We start from the raw sequence: 23,447 nt of genomic DNA, 5'->3' as shown, positions 1-23,447 counted from the left end.
GACTTCAGATTGAGAAAAAGTCGGGACAGAGATTAAAAGGAATGGATTGCCCAAACTAAATCGGGATGTCTTGTAGACTTGCATCAATGTTATAAAACAAAATGTTGCAGACTGCAGACTTCTCCAGCCTGCCTCTCTCCCCCCCAAAAACATCACATATGTAAGGACAAAATTGAAATTTTTGCACAATCTGAAAAATCGTCAATGTTATTTTCGAAGGTTTTTATATCTTACATTATAATATTTCATAGTTCGAGGGGGGCCTGTCCTACAGCCTCATATTCAGCTCCCGGAAAACAGAGAAAGACATTTTCAGGGTGAGTGAAATAATTTAATATAATTTTCGTCAGTAATTTATTATTATTATTTAAATATGATAAATTGCTGACGTATCCCTGAAGATTTTGTATCAATTCACATAGAGATTATAGATATAAAGAATGGATAGAGCCTCTCATTCTAATCTCGCCCAGGGCCTCGCGATATGTTGCTACGCCACTGGTCCCAACACACCAAAACATTATAAAATCTTCCTCGATTTTATATTTTCCCACATTTTAAGTTTTTTTTTCAGCTTGGTCCTCTGAAAAACGTAAAATTGTGGTTCCACTGTATATACAAAACTACTCTAGTTATGCAAATGTTTATATAATATGTAGACATGTTTACTAAATCTACTGAAATATGAAGTCAAAAATTGGGGAAAATCCATCCATTCAAAAAATACGCCATTCTTGCAACTACTTCTTGCATCTAGTTATGAATTTCATGTTGAAAGATGTATCTTCAATTTAGATGCGAGTTTCTCTTTATAGTAGAGAGAGAAATAAATGCTGTGGAACAAGAAAATAATGTATTTTCATCGATTTGAGACAGTTTTGGGGAAAATGCCTGACCAAAAAAATTGGTGGAAAAAAACTCCGGTTTCCCCCAAAAAGGCATCTTTTTTCGACCAACTCTAATTGGTAAAGAAGATGTAAAACGGAAGGTAAATATGTGATTTACATGCATTCCATCTTAACATTCTGTCACACTTCATGACTCTTTAAAAAAAAATAATGTGAATATCCGAACTCCTATGAAATCTATTCATTTTTTGTTTCACCAAGGGATTCAAGATTTCAATGCATTTTTCATGTCATTTTACTTCATTAGTCAGATGCACCAGATAGCCAAAAGGTCTGATGCCCAAAAATGGCAGAGCTCCTTATTGTTATGCCATGAAGTTTGTGAGGTATTCATACCTGAGGCAGAGCGTATAGAAGAGAAAGTGTGTGCACTTCGTTTTCTTCCCGTAAGCCAAGTGAATAGAGCGGTGCCCCACCGAAACACTGGCAGCACCTTCGCACCTTTTATTAATGACAACGTTGTTACGTTATTGAGTTTAGTGTCGTTAGATTTGTGATTGATCCGTTGTAACTAGTTTGTGTTGTGTTCAACGCATTATTATTGTGTTTGAGACAGCAGCGAGCGAAAACTACAAGATGCCTACGTGTTTCGTACCCGGCTGTAGAACTGGATATGACCGCTGTTCTTCAGGCAGTAGACATTTTTTTAGGCCACCTAAAGACAGTAATGGTCTCTCAAAATGGGAGAGTGCCATCCCTAGAAAAGATAAAAAACTAAGTCATAATTTCTATGTGTGTGATATTCATTTTTCCACTGACCTTTTAGTGAAAGTGGATTCGTTCATAGTGGAAGGCGAAACAGTAGAAATTCCACGACAAAGGTGGAAATTGAAACCAGAAGCAGTTCCTCATATATTTCCTAATCTGCCCAAATACCTCTCTAAGACAGTTAAGAAGCGAAAATTCTCCCATGCAAAGGCAATCCTTGCGGACAGATGATAATAAAGTAAGTACTCGTCGCAATGTATCATTAAGCTTATCAGTAGAGGATGATTTGCTTCACACTGCTGATGCTAGCAATACAATAGCATTGCTAATGAAGAAACTTAAGAATCAGAAACGTAATTGAATTAGAACGCAGATTAAACTAAAGGTTGCACAGGCTAAAATAAATTTGCTTGAAAAAGGCGTTAAAGATGCTAAATTAAAGACAACGGTCACACGGTCAAAACAGTTCGCGTCACTTAGCAAAAATCAAAAAATTGTAATTGATACAATCTTAAAGAAATGCCAACTGAAAAGTAAGACAGGAATGAGATACAGTTCTGAGTTTATACTGGATTCTATTCTATTAAAAATTAAGTGCCCCAAGGGGTATAGACACTGTTTGCATCACGATTTGCTACCTTTGCCTTCTGAAGCTCACTTGAGAAAATTGGTGAAGGGTCTTAAATGTCCTTACGGCGTAAATTCCAATGCCATCGATGCTATAACACATTTTTTTAGTGAAACGAATGAGAATGAGCGTAGCAGAATGCTGATTTTTGATGAAGTTAAACTTAGGGAAGCAATTCAGTTTAACTCGAATTCCTTAAAAATAGATGGCTTTGTTGATTTGGGAAATCTTACTCCAGACGAAAGCAAGAATCAATTAGCAAATCATGCTCTAGTTTTTATGTTTGTTCCTTTGCTGTATAATTGGATTCAACCCATAGCAGTATATGCTAGCAGGAATGCCACCCCTGGTCATTCTCACAAAAATACTTATCGAGGTAATCATACATTTGGAAAAAGCAGGGGTGAGAATTATTGGTTTTACATCTGACGGTAGCCAATCTAACAAAAAGTTATGGAAATGCTTAGGAATTTCCGGAAACAGAAACAATCTTAAGTGCTGTATATCCAATCCAACTGACTCTATTAGAAAGCTTTGAGCATTTTCAGACGCACAACATATATTTAAATGTATAAGGAATAACTTCCATGATAAAGTGCAGGTGTACTATAATGGTGATATTGTTGATTATTCATTTTACAGAAAAGTGTATGAACATGATTCATCTACTGAACTTTCCGGTATGAAAGCCTGCTACAAAGTGACCTCTGCTCATTTGGATCCTAATTCATTCCAACGAATGAATGTAAGACTCGCAATGCAGCTGTTCAGCAGATCTGTTGCTAATGGAATAAAATTTTATCGGAGTATTAATGCAGAGGGGTTAGAAGGCAGTGTAAAAACGGAAAATTTCACAAGGGACCTAAACTGCCTGGTTGACGCATTAAATTCATTCACTCCTGCACAGGAACTATATAAAGGATCAGAAGCACATACAACTTTAATAAGATGGAATGCTGTCCTTAGAGATAATCAAATTCCTTCGCTTCAGAAAAAAACTCTAGAGTCCTTAAGAGTGACTTTAGAAAGTACTTTAGAAGTGTCCGAATATTTGTGGAAGAAAAATTACAAGTACATTTTGACAGGAAAATTTAATCAAGATCCCCTAGAACGCCATTTTGGTATATTGCAGTCGTTCACTTGTGATGATCATCCCCCCACTGTGGATTTTCTGTACTTACATATGCTGCAATCAATTTACGTACCAGCAAAACTTGCTTTGTTTTCGGGCGGAAACTGTGAATACAGGACTGAATCTCCTCTGACGTCTTTTGTTAATCAAATGCGAACTCTGGCAAGATCAACCGAAAATAAAGAAATTTCGGTGAAGAAGCAAGCTGAAAATAAAATAAGGGAAAAATTTCCATTGTTGAAGATGAAATTCAAATACCGAACTGGAAAAACAACATACCGAACTTAAATGAACAAAGTGTTGGTAAAGAATACTTGGTGTATCATTTGGCAGGATACATACATATTGGTATACTTCCAAAGTGACGGATTGTAAACTGTGTACAACTTTTCTGCACGGGGAACCAACTAATGTACCTGCCTCACTTACGTTAATCCAAGACTATGGTTCGGGCGATGACTGTAAATACCTTACCTATGCATTGAAAAGTGTTTATGATGTGCTGTTACGAGTGGAAGAATTTGTTGCAGAAAAAATATCATGTGCTAATAGTTTATGGGGTGATATATTTTTTGAGTGTTTGGACAATTTAAATATAATTGCTGTTAAAACTTCGCAATTAGGATGCTGTGAAGATCATGTGCTGCGTACGCTGATTAAACTCGTATTTCACTATCTGAAATGTCGATTTTTCTTCCGCACCAAGGAGATAAGAAAGGAATGAAGTGCCTCGAAGACAGCAAAATCATCTCGGAAATTCTCCAAACTATCCAGCTGCTGAGCTCTTCTCCAAACGTAAGTAACATGCATTTTTGTTTCTTATGTAGTTAGTTATGTAAGCAACGCGAGCATCTTCCGTGCCTTCTCAAACGTCACCACTGCCATCTAGGCGGTGGACCACGGCAACTCAGGGAGTGCGCACACTATTTCTTCTATACGCTCTGCCTGAGGTAAACAGGTTCCGGGGCATGAATGTTTGTGAGCTGCCATTCATCAATTTCATCATATCATCACACATTCCCATCTTTGCAATTAGTTTAAAGTGTCATGAAAGCAAAGTAAAGCAAACCAACTCAATGAATATGTAAGGTATGTGTATGTTCGTAATATCTAGGGGCATGCATATTTAATTTCTGACAAAAACACGGAATGTGAAACAACACATTGCAATGTTAATTTTCAATGTCTTTGGAAGGTATGAGGTGTATTTTGCTGCCATGTTTTGTCACATAATGATGCGATATGAACTACAAAATGAGAAATAAACTCATACAAACGAAATTTATGATTTATTTACTAACACGACACTTCCTGAGGTCTGATTTATCCTGGGAGTTGTGGAAATGAAGGAAAATTCACTAATTCTGCTGTAAATATTTGAGAAGCAAAAATGCACTCCTTGACATAAGAATATACTTCATACTCCCACAACTACATAAATATACTATTAGAATTGATATTAATTTTGTGTAATAAGTGTAGTTTTTAAATCAAATTTAGGTTTTTATTCACAATTATAACACCAAAATGTCACTTTATATACAGCACCGAAATCTTAAAATTTTATTCTCCATAAATATGTGGCTCTAGTAATATCACATTACACTCTCAGGACTGGAGTTTTTTGCAAAGAGCACCAAAAAAAGAAACTTTACATGGGCTTTCATGCATTTTCTTCAATGTAAAATTGTAGGATAAAATTTTGTAGAAAACCTGAAGCAGACACAATTATGTAATTCCAAGCTACCAGTGCTGGGGTTAATTGGTGCTGGTACTTGAATTCCCTGCACAATGCCTTTGTCGACTGTTCCAGTAGTATATTATAGAGTGCATAAATATTAGCAGGCAAATTGTCAATCACTAATTCAGGACCACTCTAGGACCATGAAAATTCAAGGATGCAAGCAGATGTTTTTTTTTCTTTCTATTTCAACGTCTCACCACCCCCACACACAAACACACAAATATATTAAAAATATTGAGGGTCTGTGTGATTCCAATGTATCCAAAAAATGTATTCGATACATTTTAAATATTTCATTTAAGGTGCGAAGTTTACATTTGCCATTTCACACACTCTTGACTTGAAGTACATTTACAAACACAAGTCACAAATATTATAAGATGTACTAATCTACGATTTTTTTTTAATTATATAAGAATTTCAAACTCTAATTTGCCTAATCAACTTCAAGGTATCTTCTGCAATAATGTTCCACCTGTCAGAGATTGCTCTACAAGGGACACTAATAATAATAATTTCCTTTTCCTTCTTAATAGAAAAAGAAGTGAAGTTGAAAAACTTGCCTCGGGCTATTCGTAAATAAGTAAGTATAAATTCAATTGGATTTGGATTACTAAAAGTTTCAATTTTTCACATGTGTGGAGAAAAAAAGCATGCCGATTATTCATGCATAATTCCCAGAATTCAAAAAATTACCGGTGAGTGGGCATCCTGTAATTTCATTCACTTTTCTCTTATATCTTACATGTCTTTAGAAACTAAAAATTGTTCTGACACAATTACGTTACATTTAATTTTTCAATGGTACTGTGTAAAACACAGTGAGTGAACATCAAGCACCTCTTTGCCTAGTAATGTTTATAAATAGTAGTCAAAAAGTAACCTTATTTCTTTTTATTGGCAAAATATGTACAATGTAATTGAAATCACTTCATCACTTTTCAACTTAGTCTCTACCATGTTTAATGCATGTGCCAGGGTTTCACAAATGACCAGATTACATAAGAAAAAAATTCTTCTGACTGACTGCAAAACCATTCATGCACCACATTTATCAACTCATCATTAGTGCAGAACTTCATGCCACCTAATACCATCTTAAGGGTGCCAAATGCATGATAATCACCTGGTGCTAGGTCCTGTAAATATGCAGGATGTGGTAGTGGAAGACACTTCCTTCAATGGATGTTTTCCATATTGCACCCTCATTACTGCAAAAACGGTTAACAGCAAGTTGCTCCTCTGTAGAGCATGTTCCCAAGGGGGCAACCATCTTGCTGTGGTCCCTGACATCACATTTCCCATCACACTGTGCATGCTTGCACTTACAACAGAAGGGTATGTATACCTGTTATGTACGTGATGAACAACTGTCTACCACATTATACTGATTTTTTATACCAATATTAAGGTTACTTTTTGACTCTGCCTCCTATATCCCATTCTGGCAGGTAGATATTTGAGTTTACTGAATTCTATATTTACATATCTAATAGTTTCTGAGGAAATAATGCTTGGCTTAAGTTATTGAGTAGAACAGACAAATAGATGAGCTATTATTTTCTATAAATTTATACCTAACAAGTCTCAAATGTTCTCCTTTCAGTTTCATTATGTCCCATGTTAATGTTTTGAATATGTATTCCAACAAGTAATTCTATTTCTTTTAGCTGAACAGCAAAAACGTGCTTTCATCCCATTGGCGATGCTAAAGTTCACATGAGGTGCAAATTAAACATTATGTAGAAATGTACATGGAATATTATGTGGAAAATTGCCCAAGTCCTTGTATTAATTTTAACAAATCAATTCACCTTACCTTTGTAAGTGGAAAATGCTACATGCCACTACTCTTCACAAATTTTGCACGTAATCAATTACATGTTACACAAAATATACTGAGTTGACGCTACATGGAATATTACATGACAGAACACATTTACTTTTAATTATGTAGAAAATTGTTCCATTCCTTATAACAACTGTAACAAATAAAACTGTCTTTACCTAAATAATTGGAACATGATTTCACAAATCTTGCACATGAGCCAACCTCCGTAGCAGCATGCTACAACACTAGGAGCCCTCTCTTGAGGAAAATGTAACACAAATTTCAATGACAGGATAGACGAACATAACATGGCAATTACTTATTTTCTTTTAAATTTACCAAGTGTACGTAGTTAGCCCAGGTATGTTTAACATAAGTGATACATCAGCATCGGTATCAGCTCTACCCTACAATTTTTGCATTTCTTCATGCTTCAGTTTCAATAAGAATCATTTAAGAATTAATAAGACCAAACTGATTATAGTGAAAGTTTAATGCTAATAACTGCTCAATTCTCTGCTTAAAAGTCTAAACATCATGCCTAACCTTGCAACAGTTTTCACATTCTTGTGGATGGTCACCAGCTACTTATTGCAAGACTTGCATGACTTATTTTATAAAGATGGGAGGAGAAGGGAAGAGGGGTCTTCATTGTGACTAAGAAAATCAATGCATCTACTCATATGTAAGATGAATGTAACTAAATATTCAAGTTGAGAAAATATAGCAGTGAATGGCCACAATTAAACTTGCTCTACTCAAAGCCCTCTGGAGCACCAGATCGAAATGTTTCACTGAAATCTGGCGCACAACGAACAACATCCTGGAAAATGTTTTGTCTGACCACTGGTCACACTGCCTTATGCTTCCAAAGAGTCATTCACATTGAAATGTAAGCTACTTTATTTTTGATCAGCATTCACTTCCCATGGTCTCTACTGGCTCCATATCAAGTTTCAGTGCAATCTGCTGCTTCGCACGTACTCCAGAGGGCTCTGAGTGGAGCAACTTTAATTGTGGCCATCCAGAATGTGGTACCCAGGTGGCTACTCTAGGATTGTGATAAAATTCAAGTAAAATTCCCAGTTTCCAAAGTGAACGTCCCAAAAATTGAACAGTACAAGCAGATGTTTCCTATACTTCAACCTTATCTATTACTGCCTGTCACCACCCACACGCATACACACACAAGCACATTAACAATATAAAGGGTCTGTGCGATTCCAATGTGTATAAAAATTCCAATTCAATTGAATTAAAAGGTATCCTAACATTTAATTTAAGGTGTGGAGTTTACATTCACCAATTCATATACTCAGACTCAAAATACATCTGCAAACAAAAGAGTCACATATGTTACGGAATGTACTAATCAACGAAAAATTGTCATTTGTACAGGATGTATTCGATGAACCTCCGGGGTTTCGACGTAATGTTAAAAATCGGAAAATAAAGTAACGACAAATCATTTCATGTATTTCGTGCCATATACGCTCAAGTTGTTGTTTTTTTTGTTGTTTTTTTAAGCCTTTAGACCGGGCAGGTTTTACGGAAGTAACCCCTGTTTCGCCAAGGATTTTCTGCGTGAATTTTAAATTTGTACACTTTTTGGAGAAAAATCATAAGAACTCTGGCACTATGAGAGCAAAATACTTCGGATAACTTTTGTTTTGCACTAAAACATCATGGAACCATTTACAATTCCGAACGGTGAACCCAGGGGGGGGGGGGGCAGCGACCCCCGAATTTCAATTAAAAAACCATAAAAATCTGGAGTTTGTCCCCTCTTCCCCCACTATTTTGGGAAGAGGATGCGAAATTTAGTCTTCCTTTTAAAGAATGGACGTTTCCCAAGAGAATTAAACTTGTTTCATGTTCCTGGGTGACATACAAGTTGAATAAGGAGCCAAGATGTGAAACTCTGTTTCTTTTTACAAAAATTAACTAATTTGCATATTGCTCAGAAAATGCTTATAACTCGGGCACTATGGGAGCAATCTACTTCGGATAACTTTTGTTTTGCAGCTAAAGCATCAGGGCATGCAACCGTGTACAATTCAGAATGCTGAACTGAGTGGGGAAGGGGGTTTGGGGGGCCATGACCCTGAATTTTAATGAAAAAGAAACATAAAAATCTGGAGTTTGTCCCCTCTTCCCCCGCTATTCTGGGAAGAGGACATGAACTTTAAGTCTTCTATTCAAAGTATGACCCCACCTAGTGGTTGCATGACCTTATACTTGGTGGTGGGACTTGCGTGATCTAACGATTCACTAGGCTATACCAGCGGGTGCATAGCTACTGGCAGGGTCTCCCGTGTCGGTCAGGCTAGTGAGGAGAAGCCAGACTAAGAAGCAACCTACCGGTCAACGGCTCCAAAGGTGGAAGAACATAGAGGAGTAACACCTCTTTAAAAAACAATGGTTCAGCTGGCTCCGGCTGATAGTACCATGTAAGGGCCCCTTACCAGGGTTACGGTGAAGTCCTCAATGGCAGATGTGGCAGAGAAGGAGTCCTTCGGTATGGTGCAGATGTTGGAAGAGCCAACCCACTCTCTTGGGAGTAATGAAGAGAGAACCACTGCCTTGTGGAGAAGAGGAATCTTCAAATGCTAAGAGAGAAAACACCTACTGAAAAATCCAGCCTTGGTTTGAAAGGCTGCTAGAGCAGGAGCACCAACATCTAATGCTCCGTGCAAGCGCAGAGGCAAAGAGGAGGCAGCCCCTCCTCTGGGATGCTGTAGGCAAATCCTTTGCACATTCCAATTTTACACGATTAAAGAACTAACAGAGAGCTAGCCAGATGGATTACAAGGAAGACGAACAGGATAGGCATAAATGGTAAAGAATGTGAGTTAGTTAAGGAAATCAAAGAGACAAAAATAAAATATCTAGCCCTGACAGAAACTAAGAAAAAGGGTAAAGGAGTAGAAGAAATAGATGAAGGTTTTCTTCTGATATATAGTGAAGTAGATTGAAAAGAACAAGCAAAAGCAGGGGTGGCATGCATGATTCACAGAGACAAGAAAGAGAACATAAAGGGATGGAAATATGTCAACGAAAGAATAATGACTGTAGATATAACTGAAAAAGAAGAAGAGATAACATTAGTTATTATATATGCTCCAAATGAGAATGAAGTAACACAAAAAAAGAACAGTTTTATGGAACATTGCAAAGAACAATAGAAGGAATTGAGAAACAAGTCATTCTTTTAGGTGACATGAATGCCAGAGTTTGAAACAAACCAGATGACTGGGAAGGAGTAATAGGAAGATTTGGAGAAGACACAATTAATAACAATTGAGAAAGTTTGCTGGAATTTGTTTAATGAATGACTTATTAATTGTAAATACTACGTCCCCACATAAGCATATACCGTGCGTCCATTTCGATCTTCAGCCGAGATATTGGGAGAAGCGTGGCGGGCGGCGCTGACGGAGATGCCAACATTTGCGGCCTGTAATGCCCGCTTATTTTTATGGACATATGCAGACATTTATATAAATATTGCAAAACGAGCACTAACCTGTGTTATAAGAGTACGGTTTTAATTTTAGTAGCTTAGTGGCTAAATGTTCCGATGATTTGGACACGCCCACCTCTTGTGAAACACGGCGTAGAGGTTTGTTTGGCCACAAAACTCTTTCAAGGATATAAACTTAAGCAGGACGTTACTGGTCAAAACTATGTTTAAAATGCTTTATTATCTGTGGCTATTAACATCGTTTCTATAGCGTATTTATTTGTGTATATAAGAGCAGAATTTGGATGAATTACAGAAGAACTTTTGCGTGATATAACACAGGTTAGTGCTCGTTTTGCAATATTTATATAAATGTCTGCATATGTCCATAAAAATAAGCGGGCATTACAGGGTGCAAATGTCGGCATCTCCGTAAGCGCCGCCCGCCACGCTTCTCCCGATCTCTCAGCTGAAGATCGAAATGGACGCACGGTATATAGATATATTAGGGAAGAGCCACAAAGGAATGACAAATCTATTATAGATTACATAATGATAGAGAGAGATAGGAAAAAGTTGGTTAGAGATGCTCGAGTTGAAAGAGGAGCAGAAATAAATAGTGACCACAAGTTTTTAATATTACAGAAGGCCTTTAAAATGCATGGACAAGAAATCACCAGAACAAAGTACAAAAGAAAATGAAATGAAAGAGTAAACACAGAAAGGAGGATTAAAGATTTAAAACTAAAGAAGGCAGATATACAAGAAAAGTATAGAGAAACAGTAGAAGAAGAACTCAAAAAGTGTGAATCCTGGGAGAGTGAAGAGGACTTAGGAGGAGTCAGCTGAGAAACATACTCCATAAAGTAGCACAACAAGTTTGTGGAACAAGTAAGATAAATGTGAAAAGGAAAATGACAAGATGGTGGACAGAGGACATTAAAAAGGAAGTGCAAGATAAGAAAAAGGCAGGGAAGAAATATTTAATGATAGGAACATTGGAAACATTTGAAGAATACAGAATTCAAAGCGATAGAGTAAAGACTATAGTCCAGGAAACAAAGAAAGAAATGTGGGAAGAATTTGGAAGAGCTATGGAGAAAAAATACTCACAAAACCAAAAGCTGTTATATAAAGCCTTAAAATCTATGAGAAAACCTAAAGAATGCCCATTAAAATTTATATATGATGAGAGGAAAAAAGTACTAACAAATTCTGAAGAAATTATGAAGAGGTGGACAAGATATTTCCAAGAATTATTTGAAACTATTAAAAAGTAAAGTGCTCCCCTGTGCATAGCACCATGCCATGAAGGCATATAGGGGGTGTGGGGGTAACGCCCCACACTTTCTTGATCCGGTCGTGTGTGGGGGTGATGTGATCAGCATCACGCCCCTGACTGCCTTTACCCCCAGGGTTTCCCCCAGGTACTCATGTTATTCGACGCTGGGTGGGCGCCGGGGCTGCTTCCGTCGTTAGAAAAGTTCCCGGATTTGAACCGGCCAGGGATCGAACCCGGGACCTTTAGCATGGTAGTCAGACACGTTACCGACTGAGCCACCGCAACCACTATTTGAAACTATTGATGAACTGAATAATACAGATGATTGCGAGGATTATAGAGAACAAATAGTAAATCAAGAAAATACAAGGGATGAACAGGAAATCACTGGAGATGAACTTCAAAGAGCTATAAGAAAAATGAAACTAGGAAAAGCACCAGGACACGATGATATAACATTTGAAATTATTAAATATATGGGACAAAGAGAAAAACAATTATTATTGAAGATAATAAACATATGCTGGAAGGAGAAGAGAATAGTGAAAGACTGAAAAATCTCAATTATAATCCCTATTTTTAAAAAAGGAGACAACAGAGAATGTAAAAACCATAGAGAGAATTTCTCTATTGAGTGTTCCCAGTAAGATATATTCTAGAAACAAGACTGAGAAATTAAATAGAAGATAACTTCGAAGAAAGGCAAAGTGGATTTAGGCCAGGAAGAAGTGTGCAGGACCATACACGAGGGTTATTTTTTTTTATCAAGGTCCGATCGGCCGTGAAATAAAAACCACATTGAAAATCCAATGAAGCTGTGCACGCATGTGTTGCACAGTGTCTCTAGTATGCCCCTTGATCGTGTCACGTTGCACGTGTCAGTTCGGAGTGCGCAGTGAGCACGGAAACATGCCTAGAACATTAGAGTCGCACGCCAAGTGTGAAGTGCATGCAGTCATTCGATTTCTTCATGCTGAGGGGTGCAATGCAGCCGAAATTCATTGACGAATGAGTGCAGTGTACGGTGAAACTTTCATGAGTGACAGCAAAGTGTGGCAATGGTGCAGGAACTTTGAAGCAGGATGTACAGACGTTCAGGGAAGGAAGCGAGTGTCAACCGATGATCTTGTTCAGCGAGTGGATCAGGCGATTCGAGAAAATTGTCGGTTCACAATTTCTATGTTGAGTGAGTCGTTTCCCGAAATTTCAAGGTCAGCTCTTGAAATTTCAGAGACTTCAGTACTGCAAACTCTGTGCGAGATGGATTCCCAAGATGCTGTCCGACCAGCACAGAGGACAGCGAATGGGCGCCGCCTTAACGTTTCTTCAGCGCTACCATGATGAGGGAGAGGATTTTTTTAACAAAATTGTCACAGGGGACGAGACATGGGTCCATTTCGAAAATGAAGAAACAAAAGAGCAATCCAAACAGTGGATGCATTCCCATTCCCCAAGTAAACCAAAGAAGTGCAAGCGAACCTTCTCCATCAGAAAGTGTATGGCTACTGTGTTCTGGGACAGAAAAGGAGTGTTGATGGTGGAATTCATGGAACATGGCATGACCATCACTGCAGCCTCATACAGTGTGACACTTCAACGTCTACGAATGGCAATTCAGAACAAGCGAAGAGGAATGTTGCCATTAGGAACTGTCCTTCTTCATGACAATGCTAGGCCGAACACTGCAGCTGCAACACAGATGCTCCTGCAGCATTTCCGATTGTTACGGTGCAGAGTAAGTTTTGGCGTGTCTTTAGCAAAATGCCGCCAATGGACATGAGCATCAGGGCATGGTACAGAATATTTCTGGAAACATTGAGTGTGTTGAAGAAGGCAGGGGGAGGAACATCAAACATCTCCGATGAGACAGTTGAGCAAGTTCATGATGTATTCATCCACAGCCCGCAGAAGTCTATCACATTTCTTCCTCTGGGGGTATATTAAGGACGCAGTTTACTCAACGAAGGTGCCAAACGAGAATGCGTTGTGTGACAGAATTGTTGCTGCCATTGATACCATCCCTGACGACATGCTGCAGTGCACGGAGCCTGAAGTGGAATACCGACTGGACATTCTTCATGTCACTAAAGGTGCTCGCATAGAAGTGTGTTAATTTTTTGTAAGAAAAATGCAGGTGTGTTCGTTTTAATTTCCTATCACTTCAAAATCCCATAGATTCATCCTGTATATACTGTAAAAGAATTTCAAACTCAAAATTTACCTAATCAACATCAAGATATCTTATCTTGCAATAATCTTCCATCTGTCAGATAGATTGTCTGTAACAAAGTAAATGGATTGCTTCTGTTTAATGCAGAATTTCTGTCCATTCGAAAAAGCAAAACAGATTGAACTTTGTTTCATTTTCCACACACCAAGCTAAACAGTGAAAAAATTGCCTCAGGACATTCATAAATATGTATAAATTTAATGGGATTTGGAATATTAAAAGCTGCCATTTTTCACATCTACGAAGAAAATTCACGCGTAATTTCCAGAGCCAATTATTCAGGCAGAATTACCGGAATTTTAGGTGAGTAGCCACCCTCAGTACTCATTTACATTCACTTGAAAATATTTCATGCACTCACCTTTCTGTCGCTGAAGCTGGGACTTCATCTTCAATTGTTAACTCAATCTTTTTCACATCTTCGGGTTCTACTTTCACACTGTCAATCTCATTGTTTTTTAATTCAACAGCACTGAAGTGTGTAATGTTATCACTCATATCCAAATATTTACTATCCTCCTGTAAAAACTCACTCGGCCCAGTACAAGAGTTCAAGTATATATGATTGGAGATGCTTTCACTTTTCAGTTCCGTTTTAACTTTTCCCTCCCTGGACTCAGATTTAACGACTGATGATGATGACGCTGGCTCCAAAGTGTTTTCAGCTGACTCTTCATGATAAGGAATAGGTTTGGGTTCACTGTCCACTAAACAACTCATGATTCCAGGCTCTACCTTCACTTGTGGGAAAGAAGGGTGATCGTCAAACTCCATGTGTGTTGATGAGGGTGAGGCATTCGAAATCTGCAAAGACATTTTACACATGAACATCAGATTGCTTCAATTGAAAAAAAATGAGAAAATATAACTAACTAACTAACTCTCTCTCTCCAGCCTTCTTAAACCCGAAGGTTCATGGCTGCAGCAACACAGGCCTCCCATCTTTCCCTATCTTGAGCAAGATCTATATACTCTTTTCCATCCCTACCAATTTCCTTTAAATCGATTTCAACGTTGTCCCTCCATCTTTGTCTTTGCCTTCCTACAGGTCTCTTACCATCCGGTTTCCCAACAAGAATCCTGTAAACTCTTCTTTCCTATCCCATTCGTGCCACATGGTCTGCCCACATAAGTCTTCTTGATTTAATCATTCTGATAATATCTAGACATGAATTCAAATTATGTAGTTCTAAATTATGTAGCCTTCTCCACTCACCTGTCTCCTCATCTGAAGTAGCGTTACACCATTAAAACACCTGGCGTAACTTTCCCAAGACAAGGAGTGTGTTGATTTCGTGTTGGGTTAAAGAATGAAGTCTCTCATAGTTCATGAACACAACTATATATTATAATAACGGATATTATATACACAAAGACACAGGTTATACGACGACGAAGTACCACCACTTGTGGTCGCGAAGCGCTCGCTCACACACACACACGAAGTCAAAGACACTCGAGTTCAGTCAGTCCTATTGCGTCATGCATATGACACGTACTTCACATGGCAGACCTCCCTGCCATCTAGCAAGCAACTCTAACATCATTTTTAAATTTTAATTATATTACAGTACTGAACATCCTCCCCCACCTTGAAATATACATTTCAACATATTTTTAACCTTTAACACAATGATTATAAAATTGAAATTACAATGTAGACTAACATATATCGTGTCATTCTATAGAATGAAGGGATCTGAACCAGTTGTTTCTGCAATTAATTGCTGGGGTGATGTAAACTACTCATCATTCATCCTCTTGATGAGACCACTCGTCATTGACATGACGAGTTATCGCTTGGCATGCAAAAGGTACAAATTACACAAAGGAATTAAACTACTGAAGAGACAATGGTCACTCGTTGGGTTTTGCGAACCGTTGAACCTGTATCATGGCTGGGTGTAGGATAATTACCTGTCTATCTGAAGTCTTTAGCTGAATGAAAATAGCGAAGTCCTCTGTAAGCTTCTCTCCTATTTGTCGACCAGAACGTCGTTCTACTCTTCACCTACTGCCTTGCTGACCACCTTCTCTCTCTCCACTCAATCCCCAAAGTCCACCACCTCCCAGCTTGTCCCACCTCTATATTCCCTGGCCATCGAGCTCTTCCTCGATGCCGAATCATGTGATTATCATAATTGCTACCATGCAAACCGCTGACACCATAACCAGAAGTATTACCTGTTTCCTGAATGCTCAGGAGGTTTGCATGGCACAACACAATGCATTGTAAACATGCCTAAGAGGCTTGAGACAGCTGAGAAAAACAAGTGAATGCCCTGGTCAACATGAAGCGTTCAGAGAGACTTAATAAAATAAACATACAATCTTAGGGATTGATACGTTCGCCCCGACGGAGAAAAATTTTCTCCTTTGAAAATTTAAAAGTCAAATCGCAAAGCTTGACATGACTCAGGTTCGCCAATTCCATATATTTTCTTAAAAAACCAAATATACAAAAGAAATCCACCATAACTGTCTGTGGTTTGCCGCATCCCGAAAGAAAGAAAATTTTCATTCCCTAAACATTATAACGAATAATACCATTAATACTAACAAATTCGTATGTTTATACGATGTAAAAAACAATATGTACTATTATAAGACTAGAAATCACAAAAGTTCGTGTCGTTAAGCGATAAAACTCTTAATGTACCACATTTGTGCGTACGCAATGTTTATTATGTAGAATTGCTCTTTGCGTGATCACTTAGTCAATAGTCTGTGATGCCTAGCCAAGCGGTTTCTACTCTGTGTCGCCAGCGAGGCAAATGGCTGGAGCGTCTTCGCAAAACAAAACATAGCTCCCACTGTTTCTTAAGATTGGAGCCCGTAAATACGCTACAAACCCTGACAAGGGTACACACGTAAGTCTATAAAATGTGAATAGTCACATTCGTCCTAAATAGGCATGTAAACTATTGACACAATATATATATCTCAATGTTTTGTCTTGTGTTAAAGCCTGTGTAATACATTGTGCTAATTACTTAGCCAGTTCACTCCTAACATCGTTGAATATATGAACTTGCACGGCTATGTTGCACATTCCAATATATCATAATACAATATTCAGTGCATATAATTGGTTACACTGATAACTGTCGCTGGTAAAACATAACTATAGCGTTCCGTTTTCTAAATTATGGTAATGTATACACTGTAATATAGCCTTGTAACTAATTGATATATAACTGTATAAAGAAGAAAAAAGGTATCTTGCAAGTGTCAAAAACTGTGTTCTCGAATTATAAATATCAAAAAATGTTCTGCGAACAAATGTGTCGCTTTTGATATTCCATATTGGTGAAAAAAAATTACTGCTTGGGATAAACATATGCATAAAACATTGGCACTAAAGCATGCTTTCTAAAATGTTCGAAAGTGCTGTAGTTATGCTTGTTATTGCTTGCATGTTCAATTGGATATCCATTGTAAAAGCTTCTTCTTAAAAAAAATTATGCACTAGTTAAGGCTGGCACTGGTCAATTGACACGACTGGCGCTTGTCGCTTCCTTGTAGTATAATGTAAACTTGAATGCATATAAAACTGGTTCTCATGCATGGCACAAAACTGAAAATGTGTATAAGGGCTATGGAAAAGTACTGTTTCCCATAATGCATGTTAGATGACCAAATAGATACACATGATAGGAGCTCGCATGTGTATGTGTAGAAACACTGTAGCACAATTGTGTAATTATTGTTTGTGACCGGAACTGCTGTTTGTAGAATGTATGTTTTCTATGCTTCTTCTTCTTTCTGGATTGCTTGTCGTCTTGACTGCATTGGGGCAATGTAAAGAATGTGGTAAATTACCCGTAAAACTTGGGAAATGGGGAAAAGTTGTTGTTCGAACTGCAAACAGTGTGGAGGGAAATTTTATCTAGCTCCATCACTAGGTGTCGTTGATAATGTATAGTCCGCTATACTGGGAAATGTATGGTTGATTACATCCTTCCTGTAAAAGGTAGTCTCCGTGTAGTAATAATTAGAAATGTCTGCATGTCTCCCTCGTAGAATGGTAATAAGTCTTTCTGCCTGGTAATAGTAGACTGCCTGCGGATGTCCGTCATGAAAAATGCCCATGGATGGTGTAGGCATTGCTTGTCCATGGCGTTCCGTATAGACAGGTTAGGTTGAATAAAGGGAAAATTATGACAAAGAAAGGAAATAGTGAAGGATAGGAAATGTATAATTCATGTTCATGCAAGTACACAATATCAACTTATTTCCATTGCCTTTTCTTTAAAATCAAATTAAATTGTCTCATCAAAATAAAATAAATTAAATAAATAGATAAAATAATTGCCATAACTCTTTGAAAATAAATAAGGAAAATTTAAATAAAATATCCAACTGTAATTAAAATATTAATGTCCATGATTAATGTGTTGCCTTAACCTATTAATTATTACTGCGCTGCTCTAAATGAATCTGTTTCGCAAGCTGATGATGCTTAAAGAAATAATATCCTAGGGTTGCGGTTAATAACACATTCCAAATAACAAAACTAATATAGACATGGGCAGAGGGTTTAAAACTAATTCCTGAAATGAGATGCCCTTACTAATCGATTGATTAAGTTGCTTTAAGGCAAGTTCAAGCGGAGTCCATAGGGGAATAGTGAAATCAAATAAATTCTTGGGAATATTAAGTGGTAACTCAATTTCCTTCATTTTCACTTGTTCGAAAGCTAAAATTCTTGTATGTAAAATTTGTTGGTCTACAATAATCTGCGAAAAATCCTGATAATTAAAAAATATAGATTGCCCTTCGTTAAGCTGAATTGATCTGTGGGTGTTCAAATTATTATTTAAATTCTGAATAACAATAAATTGACCTGAACCTGATATTAAAATACCATTACGTGTCCTAATAAACTGAAATAATTTATTGTCAGTAATAGACTTCACTTCAAAATTACAAAATGTAGAATTAATAAACAAAGATAAGTGTTGCAAGCATGTTCTAAATTCTGTTGAAAATTATAAAATGAATTATTATGTTGTGAACCCTTAAAATAAATATAAAATTTGAGTTGCACAAAGCAAGCTATTAGTGTCCTAAGAGGTTGCTTTGACAAGCCTCTAATGGCCTCCTAATAAACAATAGGCCGGTGCAATTTGCCGTGGTTCATAAATATGCAATGTAAGACAAAATTTCAGTAAATGCTACTTCTGAGTTTCGTTGAAACTCCAGGTGGTAACAAAATATAGCATCAGGGAATTAAAAAAGGTGATATTCAAATTTTAAACACAATAAAAATAATAAAACTTTCTCAATTTCAAATTTTCTTTAAACAAAAGAAATTTAACCACTCAAGACTTCTTGAGTCCGCCGTATACCTCAAATCACTTGGTCGTGTAAACAGACCCGCCACGGAAAGGTATACTTGACTCATATAAGAATGGTGTGTCAATTCCTTAGGTATGTCCAAAAAAAATAGATAGAGAATAGTTATGCAATATATTAGAATATAAATACAAATTACTAGTTATTACCTACTGTACTAAAATTAACATGAAGTTAATCAGTAAGAAGTAATGAATTTATTGCTGCATGGTCAAATAAGGTGCAAATTGGGTAGATAAACTAAACTTCCTAATAATAAATATTAATAATAATAATAATTCTCAAATTATAACATTTGTGGTAAACCACTCTGTTTAAATTTGGAAAGGCTAACGATGCCGTGGCGACTTTTGCTGCACATGCCTGTGCCAATCACCGAGGCTTAGCCTGGGCATGTTGCTGACAAATTTTGATTACTCTATGTGCATAAAGTGCTAAAATTGCCCTTTTGTAAAATTTCCCTGATTTTGATCGAAATTTCGTTTGACTTTATCCTAATTTAAACCAAATGTACGTCGATTTCCCAAAAAAAACTTACTTACTATAAATATCTCTATGAAAAACGGGAAAATTTTGCGAGAAAAACGCAAAAAAAAATCGTCTTGTTGTTCCTTTGAAAATTATTGGTCGTGATTAGTGTGAAGTGAATAAATGCGACGTTTATGGCAAAAGTTATTTATGTAACAAAAAATATCCCTAACATTGTTGACATAAACCCATACAGCACAACATGGTTTCAGATACGTTAGCAACACATAAGTCGTGAAACATTGTAACATTGCGGCAATGTTGCAGAACATTACCTAAATGTTTCGGGTAAGTTTCAGTAATGTGGAAATGTCCGCGAACATAACACAACATTGATAATGTTACAGAAACATGTAAATGTAACATTACCGACATTACAGAGACATTTCCATTAGGTTGCATAATATGTCAGTTACATTACTGCAATGGTATTTTACATTGTGGTTATATTGCATGTATTCATGGATGGCATATTTGAGGGGGGTTATTGGGGTTAAGCCCCTTCAAAAATTATTACAATATTAGCTTGTAAATCATTTCCTGAAAATACAATTCACAGGATTTTACTTAGAAAACTAGGTTTAGGCAAGATATCTAAATGTATTTATTTTACCTCTCATGAATTGACCACATATCTTAATTGTAGCAATTAATATAAGGGGAGAAAAACTGCATAAAAGTACTGGATATTAATTCATTAATATCAATTAACAGATAGAGCTAAAAAAAAAGAAACTCAAATGAAAATGAAATATTGACAACTAAATCACTAAATTCTAAAATAACATCAAATTTGTATAAAATAGTGTTTTACATGCTATAATAAAACTCTCCCTGGTTTGTAACACCATGTCATGAAGAAGATTGGATTTGAGTGATGTTATCAGCATCATGCTCTAGTCGCTATCCATCCCCTTTACCAATTGATGAGAGGCTGGCAGGATGTAAAACATTTTGCAGAATCATGGTCATCTGATAATTCGATTCTGTCTGCATTTCTCAGGGATAGCAGGGATAATGTTCAACTTTCATGGTTTTTCAACCTACACAGTGGTCAAACTATCAGTATTACACAGGAATATTCCAAATTAGATTTCAAATGTTACAAATTGAGTATGTGGTTTTAAAGTATATAACTTCCATATACTAAAAATTACCATGTTTAAATTCTGGTATATTCTGGTGTAATATATTGCTCTGTTTTGTAATATTCCTGTTAATAACAAAAGAATCAAGACGTGACTTCAGCCTTTCATCTCAAATAAAATAATTAAATAGAACACTTGCATGTTTGTAGTTTATCAAAACCTTGTACGTACTTGAAATTCTTGACAAGTCTGCATTCTAATAATATTAATTGTGAAGTATTATGTATTATTCTATAAACTTGAAATACCTCTGGAGATCATGCAAAGGGTCCTAAAGTAACCTGAATTGGAAGACAATGTCTCTTATACTTATATAACTGGAGAATGGAGACACACGTTGACCATGAAAAGAGATTCAGTTAATGAACCAGTAAAAAAATTTAAAAAACTGGGAAAAACTACCTGTTCACAAATGGATAAAAGCTAAACTTCAGGAATTTTTGTGCAGTAACATTACAAAAATGAGAAAACGCCAGACAATTGTTATGATGTTTGGCCAGTTTGAGCCTACACTGTAAGAAATATAAATGAGAGCCTTGTAATCAAGGGGTGTCTAGTTCGATACACAGTGGAGGTACATATCTGTGTATAGTGTGTTTAAAGCAACAATAACAACCAAACAAATATAAATATAAATACTTTGATACAGTTATGATGCCAGCGAGTGCTCAGGCACAATTCATGTCCAAGGGCTTCCCCGATGGCACAGTGGTAACGTCATTGCCTTGTAATCAAGGATCCCAAGTTTGATATCTGGTGGAGGCACATAGTGGTTCACATCCTACTTTAAACTGTAGGTCAAGTCCCAAGTAGACTTATTGTGCATAAAGTGAACTTAAAACACCAAATCAACCAACCAACCAAGCAATTCATGTCAGCATTGAAGTTCAAAAATTACACATACATTATGTGGTTATGGTTATTATGAAAAAAAAAACATTTTTTCATAAAATATATCCTTTATTTTTATTTTTGTTGTTTAAATACACTTTTTTCTGTAGTTCAGAAGAATTCCATTGCAGGTTCTGCAATATACCCTCATGTTGGAGTGAAATAACATTCAGTTCCTTCCTGTAAAGGAAATACGGTCATGTGTAACATCAATTCGGAATTAACATTCTAGTCAGAACTTTCATTTAAAGAAAAATATTTTGCATCAGTAAAATAACAAGCCAGATTTTTTTAACTTCTAGTTTCCATATACCAAATATTCTTAACTTCAATTTTATTTCTAAAATATATTGTGTGTGATAATATCTGCAAAAGAATACCTATGCCACACTAGGGCTTCTAAACAAAGATGACTTTCATCAACAAAAAAGACCAACTTCATCACAGAAAGAATACTCCAGCTGCCTCCATGATGGAGTGGAGTAGTTATCACAACATGCTATGATGCCAAGGGTCCCGGACCGAAGCCTGGCACAGGTATTTGTGAGTGTCCATTCATCAATTTCAGCATCCCCATCTTTGCGATTAGTCAAAACTGGCAGAAATACAAAGTAAAATAAGCCAATTCAATCAATCAACAATCAGGAATATTGCACAAATTTGGAAGACATTTAATTTGAAAATAAAAACGTTGCAACAATGTGAAAAGTGATGAATAAGTTATCGGGAAATTGTGATTTGACCAATGTTTGAAGATGAAATTTTGGCATTCTGGGCTGTGCAACAAGCTACTGCATAACATGCCAAGTTTTCTTGTGAGATGATAGAGTTGCAAAAAATCTAGCTTTTTGAATGAACTGTTTCTTTTTTCGATAAAAAGCAGGCTTTTTTTTTAAAGAAAAAACAACAGAAATTTTGGCTTTTTACCAATTGCAGCTAACCTATTTCACTTGAAGTTATTATTAGGAGTTTACAGTTTTGTACTCACATATTTTACAACTAGCTACAAAAATTTTACATGATGCAGCAGCAGCCAAGAGACATATATTGGCCAATCTCAGTGGGCACATATTGCATAGTGGTTCAGCTACAATTTTAACCCTAGCTTACCGAGGAAGAGGGGGAGGGGGCTTTGCAGTCCAACCACCTCTTATTTTTTAGATTTTTCAACTGTTTGAAAATAAATTACATGGTTCCCTGGAATGTTCCTAATATTTCTGTATTACTTCTGCTCATAAAAACATAAATGTAATGTAATTAGGAGGCAAAATGCACTTGGGGGACATATCATGCATCATCTTTGAATGCGTCTCATTCGAGATACTCATGCCAGTGACAGTGTACAATTAGTTGGTAATTATTGTAATAATTATATTTAATAAACAACTGCACTTCTACAAACAAAAAATCATTAATAAAAATCATGGGTTTTGCGAGTTTTAGGGAATGATAAAATATATGTGACACACTCATGTAATAATTGGTTATTATTTTTTATTTGTGATAGTAATTTCTGTAATTATTATAATTAATAAATAACTAGCCATATATAATCAGCAAAGGAAGCAGTGATTCAATAATAAAATGGTTTCAATG

The 23,447-nt window shown here is 36.5% G+C and overlaps 1 protein-coding gene across 2 annotated transcripts in view; it reads right to left on the bottom strand.

The window, feature by feature from the left end:
• Positions 1-23,447, bottom strand: part of LOC146001315 (uncharacterized) — a 121,963-nt gene that overhangs the window by 62,044 nt on the left and 36,472 nt on the right. For both annotated transcript variants that reach the window (XM_083138624.1, XM_083138623.1), the window contains exon 2: positions 14,288-14,730. In XM_083138624.1, the coding sequence (XP_082994750.1) occupies positions 14,288-14,700 (413 nt within the window). In that variant the 5' untranslated portion in view covers positions 14,701-14,730. The remainder of the gene's footprint in view (positions 1-14,287; positions 14,731-23,447) is intronic.

Source organism: Lepisma saccharinum, chromosome 17 (genome assembly GCF_977018435.1).
Source record: "Lepisma saccharinum chromosome 17, izLepSacc3.1, whole genome shotgun sequence".
Taxonomy (NCBI): Eukaryota; Metazoa; Arthropoda; class Insecta; order Zygentoma; family Lepismatidae; genus Lepisma; species Lepisma saccharinum.
This window is presented reverse-complemented; position numbering and strand designations above follow the sequence as displayed.